Source organism: Gambusia affinis, linkage group LG14 (assembly GCF_019740435.1).
Source record: "Gambusia affinis linkage group LG14, SWU_Gaff_1.0, whole genome shotgun sequence".
Lineage (NCBI taxonomy): Eukaryota > Metazoa > Chordata > Actinopteri > Cyprinodontiformes > Poeciliidae > Gambusia > Gambusia affinis.
Window position 1 is genome coordinate 25,759,680 of NC_057881.1, and position 16,493 is coordinate 25,776,172.

At 41.8% G+C, this 16,493-nt stretch overlaps 1 protein-coding gene across 2 annotated transcripts in view; it reads right to left on the reverse strand.

Moving 5' to 3' along the window:
- trim71 (tripartite motif containing 71, E3 ubiquitin protein ligase) overlaps window positions 1-14,344 on the reverse strand; it is a 46,218-nt gene extending 31,874 nt beyond the window's left edge. The window contains exons 1-4 of one of the 2 annotated variants that reach the window (XM_044139089.1): window positions 14,221-14,344; window positions 13,171-13,220; window positions 10,599-10,806; window positions 8,756-9,493 (exon numbers count right to left, since the gene is read on the reverse strand). In XM_044139089.1, the coding sequence (XP_043995024.1) occupies window positions 8,756-9,493; window positions 10,599-10,806; window positions 13,171-13,208 (984 nt within the window). In that variant the 5' untranslated portion in view covers window positions 13,209-13,220; window positions 14,221-14,344. The other variant, XM_044139091.1, reaches the window with a different exon arrangement.
- Window positions 14,345-16,493: the final 2,149 nt, after the last annotated feature.

Genomic DNA, 16,493 nt, shown 5'->3' on the forward strand with positions numbered 1-16,493 from the left:
TACAAACATTCTCCACCGGTGACCTCCGCAGAAGGGGAGTGAGGCCGAGCAAGCAAATGTTTCCAGCGATACCCTTTGACAAAAGAACTAGATAACTGGAGCAGTAAAAAACACGCAAATAAAAAGTAGAAATGTGGAGCAACGCACGTCAACATTCTTGGTTCTCCCCCAGAGAGTCCGACGTCTTAAGTTGAAGCTACATAAACTGGGCCCTTCATGAGACACAAAGGCATTAGAAGGCCATCAAACTGATTAGTTCAACTTCACCTAATCCTTAAAAGCGCTACACATTTTCGGCAGCCATTGCCCAGCAACAGGCTCCACATCCCATAAAGACGGGTTGTGAAGCCGTGCACGCAACTACGATGAGAACAATTTAATCTAAAGCGCGGAGTGACATTTTGCGGGATTAACATATCATTAGGTGTCTCTCAGATGGAGCCGGTGTGTGCTTTGTATGCTGGAGCGTGACATCACAGCAAGCAGAGGGCGCTCTTTGATGTAATCCAATTTTCCATTTCAACTTCTCACTCAGCGTGGGATGCGCTGACTGTTTGTGGTCCATATGAGGAGAGGGTTGGCATTTATGTCGCTTCGGTGGACCGCTATATTAGCTTGTGTGTCCACATACCTTGCTTTTTATTACGCTGGAAAATGGCCCAATAAGTTCTATCTTCAACACGAAACAATCTCCTGTAATGGAGATTTCTTGCCTATGACTGGACAATAATACACCTCACACTCCAAACAGTGCATTGTACAAGAGCTTAATATCATCCTTTACAAACAAGAATCTCTAAAGCGAGGCATGTTTGGGCTTGACCAGAGTTGGATTGACCAGACTCAGCGGGCAGGAGTTGCTTAACGGAGCACAATGGAGGTATATCTATTGACGCATCTGTTAATCAGCTTCTCCATAATTAATGGTCTTACTTGCCTGGACGGCCATGTCATGTTTGCAATTGTGCCACACTCTAATGTCGGATGGCAGATTGGGATATTGTTCCATAACCTTACCCTATTTAAAACTGTTTCACAGCTTTAGTCCAGACTTGTCTGCTGTCTTCTTTGGTCTTCATAATGTTACTTGTTCTCTAATGCGCCTTCTCCATTGTCAAGTCTCTCTTGCCGGTTAATGTCTGGTGTGGTACTAGCCAAGTTGGGTGCATCTCCATTAACACTGTGTTTTTCATAATGTGGACACGACGATGGGCAGAAATGTAGCAACATGAGCACTCAGGAGCTGTGGTCAACACAAATGATTTTACTTGCAGATATACCCTTGGGCTGACTTTTTCTCCAATATTTCTCAGTATTCATTGCGGTTTGATCCATCCAGTTGATGCTGCAAGCACTTTTCTGCCACAGTTGATAAGGTTTGGACCTCAAGGTTGGACCATGGAATTGTGAGTTTGCAGCTCATCATCTCGCCAAATAGTAGAGTCTTGTCGTGGCTTGTAAATGGGGGTTGAAATGTTGTTGTTCCACGAGTTTGCAAGTACCGGCTGGTGCCGTAAAGCTACAGACCAATCAATGAATGCCGTCTGCGCCGGTACCCAGCTAGGCCTGGCTTGTATCATCCCCGAAATGGATCCAAAAAAACGGGGAAGAATTGCACAGGATCTGCAAATGGAGACGAATCTGGTCGGGGGTGACATGGGAAGAACTGGTGGAAAAGGGGCCTTTGAGGCCCTCAGAGAACAGCTACTGAAACTGAACTACACAATGGGGGGTATTGGTTTGCTAACTTTAAAAACTCAAGTTTCATAAGCATGCTTCAAATAACATTTGAGTATTTCAAAAGACTAACTAATTCTGTCCTAGGATTCATATTTGCGTGTAGAAGCATTTTCCTTAAAAGAGACAAGAAACCATAAGAAGCCTTCCTCGCGGCCTGCTATGGTGACATAGAGGATAGCGCGACCCACATTTAGAGGCCTTGAATCCTCAACGCGGCCATCGCAGGTTCAATTCCCGGACCCTACGACATTTGCCGCATGTCTTCCCCCTTTCCTGTCAGCCTACTGTCATATAAGGGACACTAGAGCCCAGAAAAGACACCCTGGAGGGGAAAAAAAAAAAAAAAGAAGACTTCCTCTGTGAACAAATTACGTGAACTTCAATTGGAGAGACTACAGATCAGATGGCTACAAAGCGACTAAAACAGAAGTATATATTCCTCCACAGACAATGACTGGAACTGAAAGTGCCCCAAAAGCAGAGGAAAATAAATTGAAAAGTACAAGGCTTGGGCTTAACTCAGTTTGCTTCATCAAAAATAGAAACAAAAACTTGTGAAACTTCCACCCTTCTCTTCTGGTAATTCACACGCGCCAAATAAAAGCAGCTGAGCATGTGCACCCTCCCTTCTTCACACAAAGACTGTGGATTAAGGTGTGAAATCAAAAAGATGGAGTGGAAGGTTTGTAGCCGAGATGGTGTGTAGGTGTGAAGTGGTTAGGGCCACGGATAAATGAAGCAGGTGTCTCACCATTTATGTCATGATGCAGTCAAAATACCCTCCAGTCTAGGCAGCCTTGTGAAACAGAGCATGAAGAAAACAACATTATGTCATGTTTCTGTTGCTTGTAAGCATCTTTTTTCAAAACTAGCCTTCAAATTATCGCAGAATAAGCCAAATTATGCCTTTTAATTAAATTGTGCAATGTTACCATAAAGACAGCATGACAGTAACATTAGCCGCCTGTGTGTTGGATATTATGTTGTCGTAATAGGCGTTTATTACAACGCTTATTTTGCAATAATGCAATCAACTTCTAGCTACCATTTTTCATTTGGAAGTTGTCCGACAGAAACATAACATTTTATTATGATATTCTGTGATAATGATAAAGGTGACGATTACAAAAACTTTAAGTAAGTACTTCCATTTTGAAATACATTTTTTTTAGGAAACCGGCATCTTGAAATAGCCTCTTTTTTTGTGACCGCAGTGTGTGGTAACAACTGCTCACTGTAAATGCATTTTGTTATATTTAATTATTTATTGACCTTTATTAGTTTTCCAAGAAAAAAAAATTGCCAAATGAACAATTCTGACAGTACTTTACATTATGGGAGGATTCAGATTACATTCATAGAAATTTATTATTGTCATGATAAATCAATTTTTTTTTTCCAAGATAATCACAAAATAAATTTTCATTCTCATTTGTAAGAGTTTATGTTGCCAAATAACATTTGGCAAGTATAAACGAAAGAACGCTTTTTGTTCTTATAGCACTTTCTTGCAACGTTCAAGTGTTTTGATGATAACCAGAACCACATTACATTTATTCACTTAAACAAGTTATTTGAATAATGTTCCGTTTAACATGTCGCAGTGATTCTTGGAGTGAAAACATCAAAGTAGATTTCAACAGAGTAGCACCTATCGATGTATGGATCTGTCAAGACTTGGCACATTAAGAAAAATAAAAAAGATGAGCAAACTCGATTTGACCATTTCAGGAGCAACATGAGGTAGATTAGAGAGGTGTTTTATTCTTGTCTTGAAACCAGGGATTAAAATGCCTTTTCAAGTCAACACCTTCAATAAAATGAGAAACCTCACAAAAAGAATAGTGACCCATCTGCACACTGATGAGAAAGAGGGCAAACTTGCCTTTAATCAGCACCTAAAGAAGAACTGAACTGTGCAAACATAAAACTGATCTTTCCATCAGAGGGTCAAAATAAATTGGAGATTGTGACGATGATGGACATGGAGATGGTTGACGGACAATGGCCTTGTTTTCTCAGTGCACACAGGTAGAGAAAGACAAGCCCTCTCCTGTGTCACTCCCTCCCCCAGGGCTAAGAACAGTGAGTGAGTGAGTGAGTGGGAAATGAGGCCCTTACTGGAAAACTGAACCTACCTATTTACTGGCAGTGGACTGGTGGTGTAAATGGGAGGGGAAGAACAGAAAAAGAGGCCAGCAAGGAAAAAAAAAAAACAACAACAAAAAAACAAATTAGTAAACTGGTAATCCAAACTGTCCGTTCTTGTTGCAAGTTGACTCACCGTTGTACAAAAAGAAGTTCAAGTTTATCCACTTACTCTTTTACCAGATTTTTAACCTCATTGAACTGGGTATTGGAAAAAGTCAACAAGATGCAGAAAGAAAAAATTCTTTAAAAACGTTAGTATTTAAAAAATACTAATGGCTGCATCTTCAATACAGCTTGGAGACTGGTCATTTTAAATATTACACAGTATTTATATGGCTTGATAGAATCCACCCAAAAGTGAAATTAAAGGCAGAGGCCGTGTAAATTTGGTGCGTACTGGCGAGTCAACTGGGAATATTTCTAATAATAATAAAAATTCTGTAGACCGAGGCTGCCTACCTACCAGTAGGGGGCGACAACCAAAACATCAAACTGAAAAGCCAAAATAATTTTCAGGCCACGTCACTTTACCCCTTTACATTTTCTAAACGGCAGAGTTGATTGCAATGGGACGTTCTGGACCTACCACATTTAAATTCATAGCCACTGTGGGAGTTATCCATACCCATTTTGAAAGCCAATTATTACTTATGATGTAAAGATGTGAGGCTATCAATCAACAGGCAGAATAATTTGATCAGAGAACAGAGAAAAACTGATACGCAATGATAAATAGATCATTGACAACTCGTTGATTCGGAGGTATGAGAATTAAGAAGGGGCAAAAAAATGGCAAAGTGTGAATGGATCTGGAACCAAACCCATCCAAAAGGTATTCAAAGCAATTTTTCAAACACTTACATTTTCCTGAGAATCAAAATTTGGAAAAATGTAATGACAGGACACAGCTGGGACTACACAAGCGTGAAGCGCTAGTCAACAGCAGAGTTGAGCAGATTTTAACAGAATCATTAATCCTCATACTGACATAATAAACACAGAATTTGTTCAAACCTTCAAGACAGAATGTAGAGAGACGACACCAACCCATCAAGTTACTCACTTTGAGACACAAAGGAATTTATTCAGAGGCGAAACGGCAAGTAGATTAGGTGGGCAGTGCAACTGAAGCTAATTGCACTGGCCATCGGGCGGAATGGGTCACCCGACAGTACCTCGACGCTGGACTCATGCGACATGGTCAGCTTAGGGGGATGATTAATGAATAAACTGTCTAGCAACAAGGTTCTTGATAAGACATTGGCATGGCTTCCATTTGCATGTAATAAACCCATTTTGGGTTAGCTGCAAACTTCATTATTATAGGTGGCCATAATGAACTATATTGTAAGCTTGTCTATTTAAAAGAAAGCAAAACAAAATTAAAATGCAAATGATAGTTGCAGTAATCTCTGCTGCTACAATTTAAAAAGGAGGTTTCGTCATTGTGCATACAACAATGGACCCCAGGCTTCACACAGGCACCACTTCTGCACTTCAAAAGCCGTGTGATCCAACGATGTTAAGATTACTCTGGATCGGACATTGTTTTCATTTCTACCCAAAACCTTCTATGGTACGTTGATGAAATCAAACATTTTCTTGGTCCGGTTTCAATTATTTCTCCTTTTTGCCACAAGTCGAGTCCTTCCTTTTAATAGGGCTTGGGAAGGTCACAAAAACAACAATCATTTTCGCCATGCAGTTTCAAATTGATAAAATTTACAAGCTCTAATAGAGGACAACCCGGAGATAAAAGAGAAAGTTCAACAGAAAACATTGGAAACACTTCATCAATCAGAACTGCTTTAGCCCTCCCCTGACCCAATGGTTCAATGTAATCTCTAAAGTGCTGCCTCCCTATTAGGGCTCTTATGAGGCTTCTGGGGACAGGGGGGAGAGAAGGGGGGCAATAGAGCAAGTTTTCATGATGCCAAACCTTCATGAACCTACTCAAGTCATACAGCACATGTAACTTCATGGTGGGCTGCACCAGTAGAGTTTGTGAGTTCCTGTTAACAATGAATGGCATCCTGCTGGGTCGGCAGTGTTTAATTGCAGACCCAGGCAGTGAGAGACACATGCCTCCGTAACTTAATAGATTGTAACCAAAGTCTGTTATTGGCAATGTAAAAAATGTTAACACAGCGTTGACTTTTTTTCCATCAGATTAACTGACTTAATTGGGTGCACATACATCATAAATCCATGCCATTAAATCAGGGCTCCAACACATTTTTCATGTCTAGATCATCCACTTTTCCCAACCAGACAGAATTTTAAAAAAAACAACAAAAAAAAACAATTAGAAGTTTAAAAGATATTTTTCTGCAAATAATTGCAAAATTGTTACCAGTAACGAGTTACTGACGTCGGACCACTTTTTTCAGTAACGAGTAATCCAACACGTTTTCAAATCCAGTAGTTGGACTACAGTTAGTTATCAAAACCACTTTGCGTTGCTGTGCGATACGGTTTTCTTTTGTAATTTTATTTAATTTCCTCCGTGCGTCTTGGGGAGCGATCTCCGTTTCTATGCGACAGCATCAGCAGCGACAGAAACATAAACAATGGAGGGAGATGCGCATTTTGTTGCTGGAAAAACAGGAACTATTGAGCTTCTGTCGCCAAGCCCGATTATTATAAGCAGCTTTGGGCTCGTTTTCTTTCTAAAGTCGCTAGCATGTTTAATGAGTCGCGGGTTGGGCTTGTTTTTGAACGTCAAGTTGCTTATTTGGTCTTGGAAATAAACAAACATAAACCCCAGAATGTGTCTGACCTCCAGTTAGTTTTCGTCAGGCTCTCCCTGAACATCTTTTCCCGGATGATCCGTCCCGCTGCGTCTTTGTTAATGTCAAGTTAATATATTAGCTGTGAATGACGTCCAGCTTCACATTGTGCTACAACAAACTGCAAACATCGAGACTAAGATGAACAGCGCAATAAACGTGAAAACAGCAGAGAATGAACGAGTCTGTAAAGTTGTGCAACTAAACGCCATTAATTATTAATATTGATATAAATGTCACAAATCTGTGCAGCCATCTGAGTTGTGGAGCTGCAGGAGTTGAGCTCTGACAGCAAACGCAGGGCCGTAACGCAGAACCTGGAGGCTGGGGCAGGGTGGGCGGGGGGGACTCTAAAATCCCTCTTAGAGTTTAGTGGAGAATAGTGGAGCACAAAAACACAAACAAATTACTAAAGTTTTTTTGTACTGTCGTAAACATTAAACAGTCTCCCCTTCAGTTCAACCTTATAAGTGGAGACACACTGTTATAAAATAACTTACAATTAAGTTTTGGTAAAGATCAATGTGATTTTCACAGCGTTGTTGTTAGCAGCTGCTGAAAGTAACTAAAAAAGTTACTTTAAATGTAACCTAGTTAGATTAACAATTACTTGATTTGGAAAGTAACTAAGTTACTTTTTCAAGGAGTAATCAAAAACCCAATTAAAGTTACTTTTTCAAAGTAACTATGCCATCACTGATCAGGAGAGAGACAACTAGCAGTGAACCGATCGCAGTATTCTGGCCGTTCACTGATTTTTAAGAATCCTGCCGGTTCCAATTTTGAGTGATATTGAATTACTATTTTTTTGTCCAAGAAGTTGCTAAACGTAGCGACAAAGTTTATTAACCACGCACATCCATATCTCCGTCTCACAGATGGATAGATGAAAAAATAAATGGAAGATTTACCAGTAGATGTAACATTTAGACAAGGAAATAAGAATAAAAGTATGAAAATACTTTTTTTTGTGCTCCGTTCTCTATAATTAAGCTGCATATAATGTACCACAACAATGTCCGTAGAACATTGTTGTTCTACGGACAACAATGTAGAAAAACAGTTGAAATTTTCAGATTGTTGTGATGCTAATACAATGTGTGCTAGCATTGTACATAGATCCCCTTTCTATGCTATCAAACACCAAAGTCTCACACTAAAAGTCCAAGTTGTACAACAATATTTCTACCACTAGTGTAATCAGATGCAAACTATCAATGCTGCTAACAGTTTGTAGCTGCAACTGTAGCTACCTCTCCCATTGTTGGCAGCCATGTTGGATATTGAACTTCAGGTTGTTTGGAGAGCTCAAAGTTGGAATTCAGAAACATAACACAATGTTGTAGTTATTTCAATCAGGAAGTCAGAAACTCAGATTTTTAAGTAGAAATAGACCTTAAAAAAATAGGAATCAGATTACCTACTTTCTTATTCTGCAAAGGAACCACTTAACATAAAAGGATCATTAGATGCCAAGAATCCCAAAGCCTTCTTATAAATGTTTTGCTATTCTTCATAAGCACATGACAGAAATAAAAACAAGCTGGTTTCCTCCTCACATAAACACATGGTAGCTTGCTTCACCCCAGAACATATGATGCAAAAAACCCTCTCTGATTTCCCCTCAACTTGTCCTTATTTTCATTATAAGAAAAATATATATCCTTACCCAAGACAGGATCTTTAAACATCTCAGAAATATGTGTTGTGCAGCTTCTGCTGAAGCCTCTCTCCGTCTCTCTGCCCAGAATGGATGGTGTGGTACAGATTAACCAGACTCTAGATGCGTCTACGCCTAGAAGTGTTTGTATGGATGCAGTGTGTGTGTGGGTGGGTGTGTGCGCGCGTGTGTGTGTGTCAATATCCAGCTCAACAAACATGCATGCTCCTCTCCAGGGAACTAGGTGAAGAGCCTCTCAGCTCCCTTTGAACCTAAGGCCATATGGCTCACAGTATGGGTTCTTTGCTCACGCTCAGAACCGCAGAAGGGACTAACACGAGTGAGTTTGCAACAGGTCCGTTTATGTCAATAATACACATCTTGTTACACATCTGAAGAAACCGGTACCACTCACCTCGCTGTCGTGGTGCTGGCAGAAGCTCATCCGGTCCTGGAACAGGGACAGCAGCGCAAAGTTGTTCTGCAAGGACTGGGCGAGGGACACGGACACCCCCGGCTGGCCCGTGCCGCTGCTGTTGGAGTTGACCCGGCTCAGGTGGAGGCTCTCTCCCAGGCGCTCGATGAAGTGGTCTTTGGTCAGCCGCACCCGCTGGTGAGCTCGCACGCAGTTGTCACAGAGGTACTCCTGGCAGTCGAGGCAGTGGGACGTGGCCGGGTTCTCCTCGTCGCAGGAGCTGCACTGAGGCTCCCCCATGTGCTGCGCGTGCAGCAGACCCCCGTGTGACGGGTGGAACCCGGACGAGCCCCCGATCAGGCCCCCGAGGTGATGGTGACCGTTCTTATTCTGGATCTGATCTTCCGAGCTCACCACCACATCCAACAAGTTGCTGAAGAGGAAGTTGGAGGAAGGCAGGGAGTCTACTCCGGCCTCAGAGATGGAGACCTTGTGGTCACAGGTGGGGCAACGTAGCTTCAGCGGGTCGCTGGGGCTGCGCTGCCCCTCCAAACACTGCCTGCAGAAGGTGTGCAGGCAGGGCAGGACATGGAGCCTCTTGGTGGCGTGGTTAGAGGAGCCAGAGGTGTGTGAAGAGGAGGACGAGGTAGAGGAGCTGGAGGAGATGGGAGCAGAGGAGCCGCACAGCTCCTTGCAGAGCGGACAGGTCTGCAGGTCAGAATCGGGGAAAGAAGCCATCTGCAGCAGAAACACAGCTCAGCTCACAACACATGCAGGGAAAAATGAGTTTGAGGTATTCATCAGAGGACTCGTCAGCCAGTTAAACTGAAGAAACTGTGGCATTTGAGGTAGATTCTTGAGGTACTTAGTCAGTTCCACTGTGCTGACTAACAAGTTTTGAATTTGCTTTAAATAGTTCAATTAGAGACAAAAAAACGGGGGGGCGGGGTAATCAACTTTCACAATTAGACAGTTCTTTAGATTATATATATAAAACTTCAGCTCCTTTCTCAGAAAAAAAAAAACGAATGAGCAAAATTTCTAAGAGTCCAGTTTTCCAATGAAAATAAGATGACACGACGCCAAGGACAATGTTGGTGCATGAAAAGTGTCCCTGTTGTTGAATTAACCCTAAAACTGGATGGGTGTTGAAGTCCAGGAAGCTAAATCTCTCCTCCCCCACCGACCAGGCAACATGACTTCAGGGCCACTCAGCAGCTCCTAGACTACAGCCACAGAACCCACGCCGCTCCCGTGTTTCATGCTGCCCACTGTATGGAAAACCAGTTAAACCAGCTTGGCCTGGCCTCCACCATTAGAGGTCCGTCCAGAAGGCGTCACGCGCGGCCGACGGTCGTTCGGTATTCTCAGCGCGAGCCTCGGAGACAGAGCACGTGAATTATTCATCAAAGCAGAGAGGTCGCAGCGTGCACCGGGTCACCGTCATATCAAAGAACAGCCACGGCGGCTCTCCCGAACAGCCGAAAACATGAGGCAGGACCCGCCGTCTAGCCCCCGGAGCCACCGCTGTGTGAATGCGGCTCTCCGTTCCCGTCCAGTCCGTCGGCGAGTACCCCCCCGTCTGGCACTGTGCGTGGAGGAATGCGCAAGGTTTCGCCCCCTCAACAAGACAGCAGCTAGAGAGAGAAAGAGAGAGAAAAACGGAGTAGCTAGCTCCGACGGCCCTCTAGTTACCTCGTTTTCTCGCTTGTTGTTGTTGTTGTTTGCAACGAGGCGAATACACACACGTAAAACATAGCGTATGCCCTCTCATGGGCGCGTGTTGCACGGGCTGCAGCTCCTCCAGCCGCTTTTATCTCACTGAGGGAAAAAATGGACTCACTTCCGTCCTGAGAGAGGACACAGAAGAGGGGTGTGTGCCACAAGCTCGCTCCCGACGGTCAGAGGGGGGTGTGCCGCATGCTCGCTCCCGACGGCCATGGGAGGGGGTCACGTTGGAAGACGTGCGTACGTGCACGGTTTTGTTGATAAAGTTGGAGGAAATGGTGAAGGACAATGGTCCTCTGTGTGGTCCCGCTTTGCCTGCCTGTCTGTAAAAAATACGAGCGAATTGATTCAATTTAGTTCATGTTGTTATTTCTGTTATTATTACTGTGAGTTAGACAAAACAAACACGGTGCGGACTCAAATGTCCAATTTTATTTCGTTCAACGAATAACTGAATTAAAATTACTGCTTTGTTGACGTTCACGGGTTAAAATCGTAGTGTGGAGTATTGAGTCTAGCATGTTAAATTAATTAACTATTTAACTCGTTTCACCCATTGGATTAAAAAAATGTTGTAAAAATATGTTTCTATTACTAAGCAAACTGTTTGGCTGGACACTTACAACTGAAAGTCTAAGTCAATGCTTGCAGGCGTCTAACAATCTGACATCAATCTGAAGAAAAATGCACACATACCTAAGAGCAAATTTGAGTCCAAATAACTAAACATACATATTTGTGGTCGGTGGGAGGAAGCTGGAGTATATGGGGAGAATCCATACTTGCACAGGGAGAAAATGCAAACTAAAAAATAAAATTAAACCCAAGACTACAGTAGAAACAACTGCATTCCAACCTGAAATGGGATTATTCTTGCAATCAGTGTTTCCAGATTTATCTACATTTAAGACCCTGTTTGTTTGCTCCTTTTACTTTGTCAACACCCCCGCTCCCTGCCCGCCCAGAGGAAAATCCCTAAATCACATTCTGGTTGGGCTACAACTGACTACCAGAGAAAAAAAAAAGGTCTTCTGAAAAGGATTAGCAGTTGTGAGGCAACTTTCCGTCTGTGCTTTTCCTAACAGTGACCGTAGAAACTAAACCTGGTCGAGTGCGGCGAGAAAGATGAATATCATCCACTTTAAGACCTACAAGTGGATGTTACAAAAAATTTTTTATCCAATTTGTTCTGTGGTGGTTTGTTTGTTTGCAGGTACATGGAAAACCAAGCTATGATTTGTCGTGTTATATTAGTGACCCTGTCAACTTTAAGCGGTCATGTTAAGAAGGAACACACCTCCATAACAACCCCAGAGAGATGTTTGAGAACAGGTTTGTCTCAGAAAGATACATTCACTTTAATATTTCTGGAGGCTGAGAATCACTTGCTTCGTTCCAGCATCTGCTGGCTTTAGATAAATCCTGGCCATGTTAAAAATAAACTCGTGGGGTAAATCTAATTCTGCTGTTTGCGCTTCAATGGAATGCTCCAGTTTTTCTCCCAACCATCTTGGATTTCCAAAGGATGCCATTTCATTAGCCATCATCTCATATTTTCCCCCCCCCCGTCATCGATCTCTTCGTCCTACGGTTCTAAAAGCGACATTGTGCTGTAGAATTCATTTGCCAGCAATATTATGCTCTCCTAATGCAACATAAATGCAACAACAACAAAAAAAAAAAGGACTCAGCCACTGAATTTTGCAAAAACCTCAAACACCAAGAGAAGATAGCATAAAGTACCTATTTTCTACTAAAGATTCACTTTCTAGAACCAGGATTTGCCTAAATTAGGGCTGTGAGTCTTTTGGAGTATCTCTATATGTTTTTTACTTCTAGAAATTAAAATGTTTGTCCATTATTCTTTAGCTCAAGCTAAGTAAGCATCAGTTTTCAAGTCTCGCAACCAATTCTCAGTTGGATTCAGATCTGGACTTTAACTGAGCCATTCTAGGACATGCACCGATCGAAGCTCCTTCCTTCCATCATAGCTCAACCGTTACGGTCATCGTCTGCCTGAAGGCCAACCTTCATTCCTTCTTTCTTGCAACGTAACCCATCTTTCCATCAACCCCGGTGAACAATAAGAACCCCACAGCCTGATGCTGCCGCTGCCATGAGCATGGTGTGGTCAGGGTGAACCAGTTTTCTGTCGCTCTTTCCAAAAGAATAAACTTTTGGAGCGTATGAGAGTTGTCCATCGGAAGGCATTCAAAGAGCAGTTGTATTCATACTGAAGCTAAACTGAAAGAAGCTGTTTGAATACAAACGCAGGGCACCCTATCTGCTACTTTGTGTTGTTGAATCACAAAAAAAATCAAATTAAACACACTTGACTTTCATTGGTAAACCTCACTTTTTGGAATGTCTTTTTAGACAAGAGCCGTCGTACAGATTCACACCACAAAACTGTGAAAAATTGGCAATTAAAAGACTTTCAAGTGCAAACTTGTAGGAATCAAAGTGGCCCCAGTTTGTTAAGTTAGAATATGTTTTAATGAGCGAGATAATATGAGGCATTCAGCAAACTGAACAGTAAGCTGGGTGAAAAGAGGATGAAGGAGCTAAAAATACCAGGCGGCTCATGCCTTTCTACACAAAATACACACACACACACACACACTTCCGACACGAATCTGTGCTGCTGCTTGTGTGACACTCCAAGAAACCAAGCATTATCCACTTACATGAAGCAAACAAAAACATCTGTACTGCGGTGACACATCCAGGGATGTTGCTGCGAGAGAGGAGCAAAGAGAGAGGAGGGCAGGACATGATGAAGACGGCACTGCTTGGAGACAGAAATCTGAAAACCCACAAACAGTTCAGTGTTATTGTGATTATCTCTGCCCCCTGATGACACTCACGGAGGCGCCGGTTCTGCCGCCGGCACGTAATCTGTCTGAATGGCTCCTTAAGAATGTTGGTATTCGGTAAGACTTTGAGCAGCATGTGAAGGTCTGCAGGGCTCATTTCTATTTATTTACTGTAGATGAGCTGTCATCTTGGAGCTCATGACTGCCTCACTCGGGAGGATATTTGTAGGAAGTGTGAAATCACTCCCAATAAGACCAGTTTGCCTGTGGTGAGGGGATTTACCAGTTTCTACAGCGATGTGGTGGTAGCTGTAGGCTTACTGGTGATGAAATCAATCAGGTGCTGAGAAATCAGACAGAGAAACTCAATTTTTCCCTCTGCGGGCAGCTCTGTACTGCCCCCTGGCGGTTATGAATTCCTATATAACTAAGAGCGGCAGCTGTCAATGCACTCTTTCAATAAAGCAAATGGGCAAATTTGACATTTTCAACCTTAATTATTGACATAACGTATTTAGTAGACCCAAATACCAGTAACCTAGCTGGTTTCCTGTTGGGTTATGATTAATATTAATTAAAATATGAGTAATGTTACAAATATATATATATATATATATATATATATATATATATATATATATTGCATTGCGGCTCTGGGAATCTCAAGTCTTTTGCATTTCTTGCGCATTTTATTCTAAAGTTAATTATTTAGTTCAATTCATCGACCATAACCAGCGTCCCTGGTTGTAGTTGGTGTGGTGTATCCCCACGACATGATGCTGCCACCTCCATGTTCCACTGTAGTGAACATGGAGGTTGACACCAAACTAATAGTTTCCAGCTACACAAAGTTTTGTAATGCTGTGTGTGTGTGTGAGTGTGTTTTGGCTAAAACTGTGTATGTAGTCTCAGCCTACGTACAAAACTAGGCTAAAACGTTCAGTTTTGGTCCAACTGGACCAAAGTTCCTTCTTTCAACAGACTGAGCATCTGCTGGTCCTTTAGAGCTTTTTCCGACCGTTGCACTTCCTGTCCAGCCTGTTCGTTCAGTCGGTCAGGTCTCGGCAGGTTGACAGTTGTGAATTTTTGTTGTTTTTTAAGTCTCTTGGGTCCACTGAAAAATGTAAAATACAAAAGTTAATGAGTTTGATGGCAGATATGTTAACAACTTAACAGCAGGCATGCTATCTTATTGTATGAAACCTGCAAAAATAAAAATAAAAAATAAACGGAGGGAGAGGAAAGAGGTGAAGAAGGATAAGTAGGAAAGCAGGAAGGAGGGAGAAAGAAGCAAGGACATAATTAAGAGAAAGAAGCTAGAAAAAATGAAAGGAGGGGGAAATGAAGAGGATTACACTCCAAATGAGGGGATGGGCAACAAAGTCTGGATATCAGAATATTTTCCATACTTTTCCTGCACTGGCAATCATGGAAATCAAACTCCACATTCAGCAGATTACTGATTTACTCACATTAAATTACAAACAGGTGCAGTCTGTCTAACATTTAACTTCTGAAGTCAATCAGATGAATTGGGTTTCACATCGAAATATCATAGGCGCTGAATACACCGTGAAGAAAATTGTTTTGATCCGTTTTAAAGAAACCATTGAAGTTTTGTGCTCATAAAGTGACAAAAGGTATCAATGCTTTGGCAAGGCACCATAGTTCAACTCAAACTTTTACACCTGAAAGGGTAAATTCTGTTTCAGTTTAATAAAAATATGAGGAACTCCATCTTTATCAAAACAAAACAATACATCTTGTCGTATTGTCAAAAGCTAAACGCACCACAGGATTTGTTTACTTGTGGAACTTAAAAACACAAATAGTCTCTGGTGTGAACTCACCTGTGAGGTCACGGGGAAGGAATTTTGACCCACTCGTCTTTATTAGTTTGACGCTGATGGCATTCTTTCAAAACAGCTTCTGTTTTTTTCCCCCAAGCATTTCAGTCAGGCTGAGGTCAAAACTTTAGATGAGTTATCACAAGTCGGTCCATGTTTAGACATTCAGATGCAACGTGATGTACAGAGGAGTCCTGGTTTACAGAGGGAGTGATGACAAACCATCCCTCTTCCACTACCATGTTGTTAAACGATGCTTGTGTTGACGTGATGTTTGTTTTCAAAGTAACAATCTTCTTTATACATAAAAAAAGAAGAAGTTACATTTTTATCTTTAGAGTTCATGCCTTGTTCAGATGCAATTCTGTAAACTTAAGCCAGACTTTCTCTGGACAAATGTACCCACCAAGCCTCACCTCTTCGGTTATGACCTTTAACGTGCCTAGGCGTGTAAAGTCTGACATGTGGCTTTTCAGTCTGACACTGGGTTCAAACCTACTTTCAGGAGAACTGCTGAGCATATTTTCCTCAGACATACCTCACATCCTGCGTCATTAACAGAGGTCAAGACCCAACAGTTCAACTTTAACAAGCGGAGCTATATTCAGGTCAGCAAGGTTAGGATTATCCATTTTGATCATTTCATGTGAAAAATGTTTTCTAGAAATTAGGGCTGTCAACGTTAACGCATGCCATTCTGTAAAATGCTACGTCAATATCACAAAATGCACATCAAACGCATTACCTATTATGGCCCAAGACTCTCTCCCGCGGAGGGTTACTTTTTTTTTTTTAAGTTAACAGCAGCGCGTTACGCGGTTGTACTACGTTCAACAATGCAGAACCGCAAAAACGAGTCAAAAGATGAGCCAGGAGAGTCAAACTGATGAACTGAAAAGCCGCAAAATTATCTTTTAAAATAAATAATAATGAAAATAAATAAATAAATAATAAATAAAACACCGCGGTTAGCGCTAGCTACACAAACATCGACGTGGTCGTCGTCCTCGTTTCCTCTGCCGCATCTCTTCCCTCCTTCAGATTACTGTCACAGTACACTATTGCTAAAAATTATTTAAAAAAAATAAAAACTAAAAGAAACCGCGATTCACGTTTGGATACAACCAAAGTAGCATAGCCTGCTTATTGTAACGGTGAAGTATCCTTCCGCCGAAGCGCCACCAGTTTATGGTTAACGTCTCTAAAATTACGTTTGAAACAAATTACTCCTTTTAAATATTCCTGAATATGAAAACCTGAAATGTTTCAGAGAATGAAACATTTTTAAACAATTTTACAGTTCAATCTTGCATATTTAAGCATGATTAATTATAGCGCTAGTCAGTG